This window comes from Rhineura floridana, chromosome 5, assembly GCF_030035675.1.
Source record: "Rhineura floridana isolate rRhiFlo1 chromosome 5, rRhiFlo1.hap2, whole genome shotgun sequence".
Classification (NCBI taxonomy): domain Eukaryota; kingdom Metazoa; phylum Chordata; class Lepidosauria; order Squamata; family Rhineuridae; genus Rhineura; species Rhineura floridana.
Window position 1 is genome coordinate 78,439,870 of NC_084484.1, and position 15,417 is coordinate 78,455,286.

The 15,417-nt window shown below is 40.8% G+C and overlaps 1 protein-coding gene across 5 annotated transcripts in view; it reads right to left on the reverse strand.

The window, feature by feature from the left end:
* The window catches only part of MAP7D2 (MAP7 domain containing 2), a 128,950-nt gene that overhangs the window by 19,046 nt on the left and 94,487 nt on the right, over positions 1–15,417 (reverse strand). For 4 of the 5 annotated variants that reach the window (XM_061627272.1, XM_061627274.1, XM_061627275.1 and 1 more), the window contains 4 exons: positions 14,828–14,938; positions 12,193–12,315; positions 11,307–11,455; positions 2,021–2,148 (listed from right to left, as the gene is read on the reverse strand). In XM_061627272.1, the coding sequence (XP_061483256.1) occupies positions 2,021–2,148; positions 11,307–11,455; positions 12,193–12,315; positions 14,828–14,938 (511 nt within the window). The remainder of the gene's footprint in view (positions 1–2,020; positions 2,149–11,306; positions 11,456–12,192; positions 12,316–14,827; positions 14,939–15,417) is intronic. The other variant, XM_061627273.1, reaches the window with a different exon arrangement.

Consider the following 15,417-nt stretch of genomic DNA (forward strand, 5'->3'; position numbering starts at 1 on the left):
GAAATACAATCCTTCCTTCTACTAATTTTTTCCCTATGTTCTTCTTCTTATCAAGGAACAGCATTCTGGTTTGCTCACCTTGTTTATGCATTAGAGACTTAATCTTACACCAGTTATTCTTAATTGTTTTAAACAGGGTTGCCTTGGAAAATGACAGTTATGAGATAAACCTTTTGGTGAGGATCTAATGAACTGCACTGCTAGTTCCATGTGCCCAATGAGAATGTTAGTCTGTAGTTCAACAGGAGCACCTCTCCCCACTCATGCACTACAAGCCACTTTTGAAACTGAGAAGACTCCCAAGCAAGCTCTGTGTATACACCCTCACTTGCAACAATTTGCCTCATTCCAGCTGATGGTTACAGGCGCGCCCCGCTTTACGGCGCTTCGCCTTTCGGTGTTCCGCTAGTGCGGCGACTTTCAATTAGGCAAAGTCCCCGCTTTAAGGCGCTTGTTCCGCTTTTACAGCGGTTTTTGCTCGTCGCGCACCATTTTCGCGTGACACGCACCATTATCGCCAATGGGTTCCACTTTTTGGCGGCAGTCCAGAACGGAACCTGCCGTATAAGCAGGGCCCGCCTGTACTTTAAAACTTTGTATCCTAACCAGTTCCACATCTATAGACTCAGCATCTCTTTACTTCTGCTGCTTTTATGCTCTTCCCCTCGATCTAACTATAGGGTGATTGCAAGCTAATAGTAATTTAAGCTGTAGTTATTTTCTGTGATATAGTTGGATTGGGTCCATAAAATCTGTGATTTTAAAGCAAATTATGGGTTTAAAATCAGAAATGTAATTATGATTATAGCCTTTAACCATTCTGCTTAATGTAAGGCAAGGCTCCAAATTTTTGTGGGCCCTAGGCAGGCCACCCTCAGCAAGCCTCTCAGTGTCCACCAGCCTACCACCACATGGGCCCTATTTCCTGGCTACGTGCTTGCTCACACACTTGCTTAGCAACGGCTAGTTTGTTCCATGCCACCACTGCTGCTAGGTAAACCCAGGGAGAAGATGGAGTAGCACCTAGCCTTCCCCCTTTTTGGTTCACAGGCCCTGGCCCAGGAAGCTGCCACCTTTCCTGTAACATATACAAACAGGTATATGCCACTGTGTAATCCTATGAGCAACTGTCAAAGGGGAGCATTATGCCCATGACAGTGACACCACTGCTAGAGGGCCCAACTGGCAGCCAGTGCTGGAGGAACTAGGGAAGACATTAGCTCCGCAGAACCCTGCCTTGTCACATGGACCCTGGCAAATGCTCCAATATGCCTGGTGTTGGCACTAGACCTGTTTGAATCACTCAAAATGAATGACTGCTTCCAGACATGCATCTGTCTGTCTTATTGCCAACAGACAAATGCCATTTGGTTAAGTGACAAATGTTGCTTACTCATCTATGCACTCAAATATGAAGACAGAAGACACTTTATTGGCAACTACACTACAAAGGCATTTCTGCAGAATTTAGGCCAGGAATGACTTATGAAATATTTCACAGCAGTAGCTATACATCTTGATAAAATGTTAAAGCACAAAAATAATGTGATTCAATACATCTACCAGACTATGTTTAAGAATTGCTGTTTTTATCTTCAGGTATATTCTGATAATAAAACTGTGGGTTATTAGACTGGGACTTTTCCCTTGGCAACCACCTTTGTTCTCCTTTCTTTCCCCTACATCAAGCTGACCATGAAGATATAGGGAAATGTGGGCTCTGATGAAGCTTCCTCTGACCTAATTCTCCCCCTCGCAATGGTTGCTTTAGAGACAGGGAAAGCAAAGAGATGCAAGTGATATTCCACTGCCACTATTTGTCTGCAAGGCTGGAAGCGGCTGACTATCCTACCCACCATGTGGACTTCCCAGTTACTTTATGTAATGTTGAAAACAAAATTATGAACACACTGTAAATAAAGTGAAAAATGAAAGCTAATAGCATGTGAAGCCAGCATCTTTCCTACGTACAACTAAAACTCTCTCGTGGTCCCAATGAGATTTTGCTAAATATTCTTACTTAGGAGTTGCAGGTGAACCTGATAGCTTAGACATGGACGCTGGAGAATCAGATCTTCTAAGAGGAGATCCCAAACCAGATGATGTGCCAGGTGTTGTAGGCCGCTTCTCTTTCTTTTTCTTCTCAGTCTTCAAAAAAGAAGAGATTCTTTTGTCATTTGATGAAAACAATGTTTCAGTGATAGATACACAGATACCTGCAAAAGGTTTTATATGTACAAACAAAAATCCATTAATCTTTGCTCATACATATAAGCTGAATATAACATGCAATATATTATACAGCCACAAGAGTGGCTGTATACTATAGTCAGTATGGATTTTTAGCATTCTACAATGTTAAATTGAAAATACCCCCATGCCATACTGCTGCTTCCTATAAGCTCATTTCAACACAACACATTACAAAACTTACAATCCTGAACTCAGAAACGCTTGCTTAACAACCCTCTAAATTTTCATGGTGATACATAAAACAGTCCGAGAGAATCAAGAGTTCAAAGTATAAAGAGACAGAAAAACCAGACCTGTGTTGGACATTTTTCTGTCAGAGTTCTCATAATTTGTACCTGTCCTATTACTGACTGTGCCCCATACTCTGACCTTCATCTTCTGCAGTTTAAATTTTTTTAAAATGCCTGGCTGGTTTTTAATTGATTTAAGAAATTTAGCATTGAACTCAATGAAAACCCAGGCATGCTCAGTAAGAACCAACTATCAAGTGTTCTAAAAGCCAGACTCACCGCTGCTTCGCTTGGCTAATCAGGAGGCCACACCAGACATTTATTTCACTTTAGACAGTCATGGTTTCTCCCAAAGTGTAGTTTGTGAAGGGTGCTGAGAGGAGACTCGTATTCCCCTGACAGAGCTCCAGTGGCCAGAGTGGTTTAACAGTCAGCCACTCTGATTGAAGCTCTATGAGGGGAACAGGGAGTCTCCTAACAACTCTCAGCATCCTTAATTAACTACACTTCCCACGATTCTTTGGGAAAAGCCATGACTGTGTAAAGCAAAATAAAGGTCTGATGTGGATGTGACCAGCGACAGCTTTGCTTTAAATTTGGGTGGGAGACTACTTGTGCCTGCAGTAGAATAAAAAGGTGGGGGAAACGCTGATAAACAATGATACTGTTCAGTGTTTTCCTTTTGGAAAAGAAAGGGGCTTCCGCTCTGCTCAATGCCCACACACCCAATCTCCTCTCTTCTCCTCCCCCTTCCTGCTCCTCCCCCAGGTCAGTTTCACCTATCCTAAGCATGATTGCACAGGAGTAAATGCCACTGAACTCAAAAACCATGCAAATGAGCAATCCTGCCCTCCCCTCCTCCTCCCTCCTATCCCCTCCCTCTTGTGCCTTCCCTCCCCCTTCCTTTGCCCATCCCCTCCCTTCCCATCCCCCATCCCCTCTCCATGTTCAGTTTTACGCAGCTTAAGCATGATTGCAGGGGGGGAAATCCCACTGAACTCAATAAGCATGCAAATGATCAGACCTGCCTTTCTCCTCCTTCCCTGTCCCGTTCAGTGTGGGAGCCACGAGACTGAAACGCAGGTGTAAGCAATTCTTTTTTTATTAAATTAATGGATACACCGAAGGCAGCACGCTTCATAGTATCCCCTATGCCAGCTCACTACAATTCCCCAACTAAACTCTACACATGCTCTGCAACGTATGAAGGAAGTTGATTCAGCGCCCTAATCCGAGAGCTGCAGTCTTAAATAGGAAAAGTCTTGAATCTTAATCTGACTCCTGCGCACGCTCTCCCTCTGCCCTGTCAGTTTCTCACGGTGTCGAGAGCGAGGTAAAGGGGGGGGCGTGCTTCCAACGGCTCGTCGGAAAGAACCAGCTCCTTGAGGCTTGAGGTCACGAGTCGGAGAAGCGTTTGATGCATCCCGAAAGCCGCTTGTTAAAGGGGGGGTTATTGTGCGCTCCGAAGCATCGCCCAACGGCTCTACTGGCATGTCCAGGGACTGCGCGTTGTCTTCTTCAGAGGCAGCGTCGTTTGTGGGAACTGGCACGACATCAAGCTCACTCCCTTCCCAAGGTCTTGAGAAGACTCAACAACAACTGGATCCTCCGTGCCTTCTATCTGCTGGGGAATCTGAAACTCATGCCTTCCCCCTCCCTGGGCCTCGTGAGAGAGCTGGGGCTCAACTCTCCCTTCCTCCTACCTCTCTCCCTCCCCCCCTCTTCTTCTCCTCCCCTGCCAACTTCAGCCCTCCCTGCCTCCTTCTCCTCCCCCCCATGGTCAGCTTTACCTATTCTAAACATGACTGCATGGCAGTAAATCCCACTGAACTCAATAAACATGTTGTTGTTATATGCCTTCAAGTCGATTATGACTTATGGCAACCTTATGAATCAGTGACCTCCAAGGGCATATGTTATAAACCACCCTGTTCAGATCTTGTAAGTTCAGGTCTGTGGCTTCCTTTATGGAATCAATCCAACCATTTTTGGTCTTCCTCTTTTTCTACTCCCTTCTGTTTTCCCCAGTATTATTGTCTTTTCTAGTGAATCATGTCTTCTTATTATATGTCCAAAGTATGATAACCTCAGTTTCATCATTTTAGCTTCTAGTGACAGTTCTGGTTTAATTTGTTCTAACACCCAATTATTTCTCTTCTTCGCAGTCCATGGTATCTGCAAAGCTCTCCTCCACATCACATTTCAAATGAGTTGATTTTTCTCTTACACGCTTTTTTCACTGTTCAACTTTCATATCCATACATAAAGATTGGAAATACAATTGTCTGAATTATCTTGACTTTAGTGTTCAGCGATACATCCTTGCATTTGAGGACCTTTTCTAGTTCTCTCATAGCTACCCTTGTGATGTTCCTATATTAATGTATATATGGTAAGTGTTGGTTGTTTAGAAGATACATGGTAAGTGGAGTGAAAGAGGAGGGGGAGTGAATGGGCAGTAGAATGCGAGATGATTGGCTGAGTGTTTAAAATGGCTGAACGTATAAAAGGAAGAGTGAGAGTGGAATCTGGAAGGAGAAGAGAAAGAGTGGGTTGCTTGGTGGGGTTTGAGAGAGTTGTTTGCCAGGAGAGAGTGGAGAAGGAGGGGGGTGGAGTTCGGATTAGTATTGAGTAAAACCATATGCTTATGTGCCTTAAGAAGAAATCTTGTTAATCTTGTTAGCTTTGTTATCTTTAATAAATACTTAATTTGGTTTACCAAAGGCCTGATCCTTGGCTGGGGTTTCACAGACCAGAAGGGAGGGTAAGGTAATGACCAAGGCTGAAGGGGAACTGTAACAAATGGTGGCAGCGGTGAAGAGAATAACAATACCAGTATTCAGAGTCTCTGGGAATACTAGTATTAGGACGTGACTGGTGGTTGCCTAGCAGGGGGATCTGTTGAGATCTGTGCTAGAGCGGGGAGAGAAACAATAAAAAAGGACAGTCCGGACTGGTGGAGTCCCTGGTGGTGCCTAGTGACAGGCAGTAGCCACGCGCAGGTAGGAACCTGACAGGGAGAGCCAGGGAAGGGCGTCACAACCCTCCCCAGTCCTAGCCTTCTTCTGATTTCTTTACTATTGTCTCCATTTTGGTTAATGATTGTGCTGAGGTATTGATAATTCTTGACAAGTTCAATGTCCTCATTGGCAACTGTAAAGTTACATAAATCTTCTGTTGTCATTATTCTTTTTGACGTTCAACTGTAGTCCTGCTTTTGTGCTTTCCTCTTTAATTTTCATCAGTATTCGTTTCAAATCATTACTGGTTTCTGTTAGTAGTATGGTATCATCTGCATATCTTAAATTATTGATATTTCTCCCTCCAATTTTCACACCTCCTTCATCTTGGTGCAATCCCGCTTTCTGTATGATATGTTCTGCGTATAGATTAAGCAAATAGGGTGAAAAAATGCACCCCTGTCTCTCACCCTTTCCGATGGGGAAGCAATAGATTTCTCCATATTTTGTCCTTACAATAGCCTCTTGTCCAGAGTATAGGTGACACATCAGGACAATCAGATGCTATGGCACCCCCATTTCTTTAAAAGCCTTCCATAGTTTTTCATGATCTACACAGTCAAAGGCTTTACTGTAATCTATAAAGCACAGGGTGAGCTTCTTGAAATTCCTTGGTCCGTTCCATTATCCAACATATGTTTGTGATATGATCTCTGGTGCCTCTTGCTTTTCTAAATCCAGCTTGGACGTCTGGCATTTCTCACTCCATATGTGGTAAGAGCCTTTGTTGTAGAATCTTGAGCATTCCTTTACCTGCATGGGATATTAAGGCAATAGTTCAATAATTACTGCATTCCCTGGGATCCCCTTTCTTTGGAATTGGGGTGTATATTGAGCACTTCCAGTCTGCGGGCCATTGTTTAGTTTTCCATATTTGTTGACAAATATTTTTCAAAATTTGGACAGATTCAGTCTCAGTAACTTGTAGCAACTCTTATTGGTATGCCATCTTTTCCTGGTGATTTGTTTCTTCCAAGTATTTTAAGAGCAGCTTTCACCTCGCATTCTAAAATTTCTGGTTCTTCATCATACGGTTCCTCCGTTAATGAATCTGTCATCCTTGCATCTTTTACATAGTTCTTCAGTGTATTGCTTCCATCTTCGTTTTATTTCATCTCAGGCAGGCAGTATGTTCCCTTGTTGATTATTCAACAGCCCTGCCCTTGGTTTAAATGTCCCTTTAATTTCTCTCATCTTTTGGAATAGGGCTCTTGTTCTATCCTTTTTGTTGTCCTCTTCTGTTTCTTTACAATAACTATTGTAATAGTTCTCTTGGTCCCTATGTACTAGTTGCTGTATAGTTGCATCCACTTCCTGTGTAGCTTGGAAGAATGTGGTAACATGTGCCTCTGAGCATATGGTGAGTGGTGGCAACACCTGCAATCAGCCCAAAGAACAGAAACAGGACATGTGCTGTGCTGATGTTGTTTTAGCAGAGAGGAAACAATATTAAAACCGCTGATATAGTTCAGATAGTCACTTTAAATTTGTTTGATTTACTTTGCAATTTTAGTGAAGTTCCCTATAGTAACTCATTTTCTTTTGCATCTGTTTCTGTGAATATGTGAACTATAGCAACACTTTGCAACACTAAAAAAAATTCAGAAAACAATTGTGGAATAATGACACTGACTATTCTGCAGAACTGTTTCCAACAGACATGAGGAGTGTCTCTGTTTGCACAAGAACAAGATAAAACAGTGGGAGGCAAAATATATTCTAGCAAATTCCTAGGTGCGCTCTATGTTTTTAATTGACCAAACACACCTTTCCTAAAGTGGAGTGGTTTAAGCATAGCAGGCTGAAAACATGCATCTTGGGCAGGCCAAGTTTGTTTTTTCCAACAGCTAGAGTTATTGCTTAAGTAGCAACATATTGTAATCAGTCTGCTTTTTACATCAGACTGCAGTTTCAGATTCAACTGTTAATGCATCCAAAATAAAAACAGAGCATAACCTCCAGTTTGAAACAAAAAAGGCTATCTTCACCATCATATGATATTGACCAATAAAGAGGATTTGGAAGTTAATAAAAATAAATATGACACAGATTTCTAGGATGAATAATGAGATAAATGTAATTTTCTAGATTAGATTCTCTGTAGAAACAGTGGTAGCATAGGAAAGAAGGAAAGTAAGAAGAACATCAACATACAAACAAAAATGTGATTCTCCATCTTTGGAGATGGCAGGTGTTGCCACCACTCCCAGAGCTTGGAAAAGTAACTTTTCCATCCTCTGCCACTCACCATATGCTCAGAGGCACAGGTTACAAAATTCTTCCAAGCCACACTGGAAGTGAATTGGACTGTGAAAGACCAACCCAAATTGTGTTTACATTTTTACAAATTTGTACGGCAGTCCAACATTTGAGAGAGGAGTTCAGGTCTCCTGCTCCCCTGGTGCATTCACTATAGCTGCCCAATTTCCCTGCTTTTTAAAGTTTGATAGAAATATCTGTTGGCTATAGGTACGTTCTTAAACTGCAAGGTTTTTTGCCTATTAGTGAATTTAATAACTAATCAAAACAGTGCAGTGCTAAATTAACACAGTTAAGTGCCCTTGCTCAGAATTATGTCGGGATACAAAAACTTACAAGCTATAGTAATCAGGTTCCAAAGTAGCATACAAAAAGTTCCATAAGTTCATGAAACACAATGCAGGGCAAACAGCTTTGAAACCTAGGGGAGTTTTTAAAGCTTTTTGATTCAATATGTCAGAGGAAAAACCCAAACATACCACTGGGCTAGTTGTAATACTTTAATTATGGGAGAAGAGGTAGAGGGCCCTTAATATGAATCTGTAAATCCAACTCTCTCCAATTTTAGCCAAATAATAGCTTAGGGACAGTCCCCTCCCCCCAAATCCATGTTATTAGAGCTATGAATAGTGTAAGCATAGGAATCTTCTTCATCTAAGCCAGTGCCTCCAAGAAAATAGAACACACCAGTAAATACACAAGCATAAAAGCAAGACACCCCCCCAATGACTAGTCTGGAGCCTCAAAAAATAGCTGTTTACTTGTCCTGCCGCACTCAAAGAAATTGCTCTCACATCGCTATGTCATTTATTAACATCTTCTGCCCCCGGATTCCTCCAAGCACCTCTGAGTAGCATACACTGGAGTTCTCGGTTGGTCTCCCATGCAGATTCTGTCATGCCTGGACCTGCTTTAGAAGTGTAACTAAATCAAATGTGCCATGACCTTCTCTAAAACTTGCAGCTGCTGCTGCGTCTAGGTTAACAGAATAAGAAGGTTTAGGATGGAAGAAACAGATCAGATCGACTTGTGATGACTAGCAATATCTCCTACATTATTTTTTTATGCAAGCTTAAACTTCTGGGGAATTTGAGGAGTGTGGGAGAAGCAATGTCATTTCACATACTAATTTCAGTATTTTACAAGTGAAAGGAACCTATTCTGACTACGTAACAACTTTTTAATGATCAGGTCACATCCAGTTGTGCCTAAATGTCTACAAAAAAAAAGTGGAGCGAGTCTGCTTTACTATCGTACAGTTCTTTAAAGAAAGCAATATTAGTTAAAATATTTGTATCCCATCTCTCCATGTTAAACTTTCACACCTTTCTGTGTTAAACTTTCAATGTGGCTTTTGTTTACAACCTTAAACTAAACACAACTATACAATAATGAAAATTCCCAATCCACTTGTCTCATAATACAACCACTTTTAAAACATGTTACCATACTATTGCACTGATCACTCTCAATTGTGAAATAGCCGTTTAACATCTATATGAAACCCTTGGGAGTGGTCATCAAAAAATTTGGGGTGAGGGTCAGCAGTACGCTGATGATACCCGGTTCTATTTCTTCGTAACATCTGAATTGGGAGAGGCCATGGAAGCTCTGGACTGGTGCCTGGACTCGGTGGTGGGCTATAAACAGAGTGTGAATCCTAGCAAGACGGAGGCACTGTGGGTTGGTGGTTCCTGAGTTCATATAATTGGTCAGTTGCCTGTTTTGGATGGGATCATACTCCCTCAGAGAGCAGGTTCACAGTCTGTAGCCCTGGGCTCCTACTGGGAGGAAGGGTGGGATATAAATCTAACAAATAGATAAATAAAATAAAATAAAATAGCCTGGGAGTGCTTCTGGATCCATTTTTGTCGTTAGAGGCCCAGGTGACCTCAATGGCTAGGAATGCCTTTTATCAGCTTCGGCTGGTAATACAGCTGCAGCCATTTCTGGACCGCAATAGCCTGACCACTGTTGTCCATGCACTGGTAACCTTCAGGCTGGAGTACTGTAATGTGTTCTATGTGGTGCTGCCCTTGAGGTTGGTCCGGAAGCTGCTGCATCTTGCACCAGTGCAACTGCTCACTGGGGGAGGGTATCGCCAATACGTCACCCCGCTGCTGAAAGAATTGCATTGGCTGCCCATTAACCACTGGGCCAAGTTCAAGGTTCTGGTTTTGGTGTACAAAGCCCTATACAGCTTGGGACCAGGATACCTGAAACATCATTTTAACCCTTATATACCCAGTCGATCACCACACTCTGCAGGTGAGGGTCTCCTATGGATACCATCTTATCAGGAGGTGCATTCTGTACAACACAGGAAGCAGACCTTTAGTGTAGTGGCACCTACCCTTTGGAATTTAATTCCCTTCCCTTATATATTAGACAGGCACCATCTCTTTTCGGCGCCTGTTTAAGACCTTCCTCTTTGAACAAGCCTTTTATCCCAGTCTGTGTTGGAACTGCTTTTTAATATGTTTTTCAAGCTTTTTAAAAAATATGTTTTTAAAGATGTTTTGTTTTAATATATTTTAATGTCTGTTTTTAAGATTTTTAGAGTGTTTTTAGTGTTTTTGAACTCCTACTGGGAGTAAGGGTGGAATATAAATAAATAAAAATAAACCAAACTGCACACTCATTATCGTAAGTAGTTATGTAGAACACAAGACAGCACAGCCATGATCAGTTTGCACACTGTCTGTGGAAAAGCATAGCACTAACATACAAAAGCATATTTCTGACATTTGACTACATCCAGTGTTAACTCCCGGTCATCCGCTCTAATTTATTCTTCTGGAAGCACGTACTTGAGTATTGAAGAAAAAATACCATTGGTGCTTCTCTAATTGCATATTTTTCTGTGCTGTCATCTGCTTAGTTACACCAGCAGAATTCTAAGAGTGCCCCCAATTGTATAATATATATACAATTAGTACATTAATGCATGAGAACACGTTTCCTTTTTATTTTGACTGCCATGTGGAGCTACACACATAGCAAATCCTCCAGTTGCAAGGATGATACAAGACTGTAAATGTCCCTAAAACCTATTCTAATTACCATTAACATACTTTATCTGTTACAAACAAAACTACTTTTGTGCTGAGTTAAAACAAAAAAGAAAAGTTCAATTTTCAACCAAATTAAAAGTGATGCACTCATTTTTTTAAATCTTTCATGAAAAGCATTGGAAGACAGCACTTTAAAATGTTCAGTGAATTTACAATAATGCAAATCTCCAATTTAAAAGGTGATAATCTAATCTCAGTTTCAAAAACTCTACACATCTGGGAAATACAAAATCATATCAGACCTAGATAGTCACTAAATACTGAGATTTCCACCCAATCTAATGGTACCAATTACAAGCTTCATTGCTTAAAAAACCTTTAGCAAGCAAAGGAATGGATGCAACAAGGTGGCCAGGAATGGGAGGGAAAAATCCAGAGGGGTCATTTCTGACACAGAATTCCCACCACTTTATAAATATATACATTAAAAAAGAGCATCTATCTTGGCTCCAGCCAGGTTTCAAGCTCACCTGAGACACCTCAGCTGCAGATGCGCCTCTCATTGCATCAGATGTGGAAGCAGAAGCTGCCTTTTTTCTCTCCACACTTCGAGTGGGGGAAGGCTTGTAAGGAGATTTAAGAGGGCTAGCTGGTGCTACACGAGGACAGATATGGAATACTAAAGAGTTATAGTACAATAGCAAGAGCAATAGGGAACATAGACAAAGGAAGCAAGGAAAAAGGAAAAAACAGCAGTCTTATTAGAAACAGCCAAACACAAACTGTTCAAACACATTACTGAACATATTTTCTCTCTTTATACAACCACTACACATTTTTGAAGTGCCTTCACTAAACCTATAAACTTTTGCACATGGAAATTAAGAGCTTTATATTGTCAGGTTTTAAAGATCAGGTCACCCTTAAAAGATTAAAAACTCTTGTTCTGAGAAATAGTGTTATAGGTTAATTTTTCATGACTTTAGATTCGGAAATATATCTAAACTTGTGGTATTGATGTTACTGCTTTGATAAATAACCTTGAATTACAGCAGTTCACTGGCTAGGTGATAATCACTTATCTTGTTTAGCATTAGTAAAACTGCTATTTAAAGCCCTAATATGCTGCTTTAATGGATAGTTTTTAGACTGCTGGAAAACACAAACATCATTATAAATCACTATTTAGAAAATACTTTGTTTTGCTGTTTACTTTCTGCCCATCTGGAATGCTACATCATTCAAGCTACATTCTAAGAGAATCAGGTGCTAAAGCTCCTGAATAGAGCTCTGCAGCTTTTTCCATGTTTGATAGATTATTATCACAAGTGGAACAAAAGTAATCTCTGCTAGAAAAAAATCTTGAATTAAAGTTTTTCAATGTGCCTAATACATTCCTTAAGACATTGAGTTTACCTGGATCTTTGTATTGCTCAGAAAGCATTAATGTACTTCTGCTTCTGGCTAAAGAAGCTTGTGTGGGTGTCAATAGCCGAGAAATAATAAAATTTTCCATTGGACTAAGATGCATGCGATGAGCTGAAGAATGGAAACAAACAAAAACATTAAGAAAAAAGCCATTTCTAAAACTTGCAAACAATATAATGAATGGCTGAACAAAAATGAATGAAGAGCAAAAGAACAAACAACTAGAAATATTTATGAATTTCAAATCTTTGGATGTAATTCTACCAAGGAGGGCTTCACTTTTCAATGTTTTAAACTTGTCTATTTACCAGTCTAACAAGTAAAATAGACATTTAAGTATTAGCCTCCTTATGATTTACCAGAGAATGATGTATGCTACAGTGTACTTGCAACATCATGAAATATGAGTTTATAAATGAATTTGTATATTCATGCATTACCATTTGAGTACATACATTAATGCTAAAACTATTAGTTAATGGCCCAGTTCATAAGTGATGCACGGAGGAAGCTTAAAGATTATGTGCTGGAATCTTGATTCTACACTCAGGTGAAGTCAGCAATACTAGTGTACTGACTGCCACAGTGAGTTGCATTAATCTTTCAGCAGTAGAGCCCTTCCAGCCTCTTTGCTTGGCAACCCATAAGCTTCAGGGCCACAAGAGCTGTGGAGTCCATGGCAAACATACACTGAGCATAATCAGCAGTAATGGGAAAATTGGTAGTGATAATTTTCTGGCAACCAGAGCAGAATCAGCTAGCTCAGCAGTGATGGTTAGGTATAGGACTGGACTTTACTTTATATAGATCGCTTCCACCACTATAGTGAAAGCTGAAACACAGGATCAGGCGTTAGGCTGTGATCCAACACTAAAATGGAAGTTCCACAGAAAATCAACAGAACACATTCTTGCACCAAAGCAGTACTAAAAAATGCTCACAACGCCTGACTGGAATTCCATTCAAGTTGACAACAGACAAAAACTCCTGTCAACAGCAAAAAACAACACAGAACTATTATCTCAAAAGTAATTTAGAGTAATTAAATATTCGGAGTTGCCCACTGCTGGGTATTATGGCTGATGTGGCATGGGTAGCCTAAGCCCAGAAAATCTACCCTCAAATGTGGATTTAACCAGTCCACTTCCTATAAAATGCCATTTTTCCCCTACAGAGAACATGCCTGAAGCTTGCCTTTGCTACAGCAGTCTCTCTCAAACTTTTAAAAATTTGGGCTTCCCTTCAAAACAGGTTCTCCTTTGCCCCCCCCCCAACCCTGTACAGTGACCATGCAGAGATTTTCCCATACAGTCTGCTATGTGCAAGAATCTATGAACTGGTATATGAATCCCAATGGTGGTATTAGAAGACAAATAGAACAGGATCACCCTGACCCAGTCTTAAAATAAGGCACAAGAAATTATCATAAGAACAAAGGGACTGCTCTTTATGAACTCTTTTTCTAAAATCACATATGTGCAACTATCTCCACAAATACAGCGTGGATTGGTGAGATTCATGAGGCATTTATTTCACCCTGGTCTTGGTTAACAGGACACTTTCCTCCAAGTCCTATAATTCCCTGGAACTCCCCCCACCCCCCCAAGGGTGATCTGTCCTATAGTTTGAGTGTTACAGGTATACAAGACAGCCTTTGGCTACACTCCATCTATTAACCATCCAAATGCTCCCTGAAGGGAAATAGGGCACTCAGTTGTGTTTCTTGGCAAATTTAGTGATGAATGATCTTTTTCTTTCTATTCTATCAGGCTTGGCATTTTTTGTTAATATTTAGAGCTACCTCAAATATTCTTTTATTCATACCTGCCCCTATTAATAACTCTGCCTGACCAGTTGAATCTCAAAGCAGTCTGGACTAGTGATCTGAACATTCTAAAATGCCTTACATCAATTATCTTATTGCAATACTAACAGCATCCCTGTAAGGCAGGCCAGTATTAAGCTCCCTATCTGCAATATGAGGATAAGCTCAATGATATGGCTTGCTTAAAGCCACCAGAGTTGAACTAGGGACCTTTGCAGTTCTCAGTTCATAGCACTATGTTACATCCAGCAAACTGAAGTTTATAATCCTGTCTTTCTGCACTATATTCAACTCCACCACAAAATGATTACTTTAAGAAAGCAGTCCCCTATTCTGGATTTAACCTCATGCAGCATGGAGCTTCCAAGACAGCAGAAACATCCCAGGCAACCTATAAAGTTATAGGTAGGAATTAAAACCTTCCACCGGGGGGGGGGGGGAAGGAACTTAGATGCTTTTAAAAAAAGTCCCACTGAGATCATCGGCTGTACTCTTTAATTACTGAAGCGAACCATGTTTATGATGAAAAACCTGCTTTGGGGTCTGCTTTAAAACTTTAAGTTCCCAGTGATACTGAAATGTGAATGCAGCACTCTTCATTTTCTGTGGAAAAGTTGCACTAACATATTTATTAAAATTCTGCAGTAATAGCTGCACTGGTTTCTGCCAAACGTAGGAAGATTAACCAATTGAGAAAAGAAAGGTAGAGCTCGGGGAAGGGGGGACAGAAAGATGCACGTTAAACACCAAAGGAGAGAGATTATTTCTGGTGTGACAATGAGCAGCACATTCACTTGCCTCTGTCAGGGGAACATGTTATTGTTGCTGTGGAGTAGGAGAGACGCTTATTGATAGGCAACTCCATTTGCTTTGGCAGATTCATTGTAGAAGCTGAAAGTTTGTCACATGCTGCAGAGAGACGCATTGAAGACATTTATATTCATTCCACAGTACTGAATGCTCCCACAGTTAACCTTTGGTTTTGCTACTGTGGACCTTGTGACTGGATCACAGCAAAGAATAAAGCACATCTAATAAATGTAGAGGCTGGAGCTGCCTGCCCATTCTATGAGCTACAACTGAGGATAGCCTCTCTGCTTACAAACATTTCAATTTCACTACATGGTGTAAGATTATCTTATATGGCTGGGGAACACATAATACTAAAGCACGGCAAATATGAAAAAAGATTAACTAACACTAATGTTACAAGCAACTGTGATGTGACAAACTTCTTTTGTCTTCAATTGTGTAGAAGCTGGAAGACTTTTCACAGTTTCTAACCAATTCAAAGTTCTTCAACAGAGGTGGGGAGCCTGTGGTCCTCCAGAGGTTGCAACTCCCATCATCCTTGACCTCTACGATGGCGCTGATGCAAGTTGTGAAAC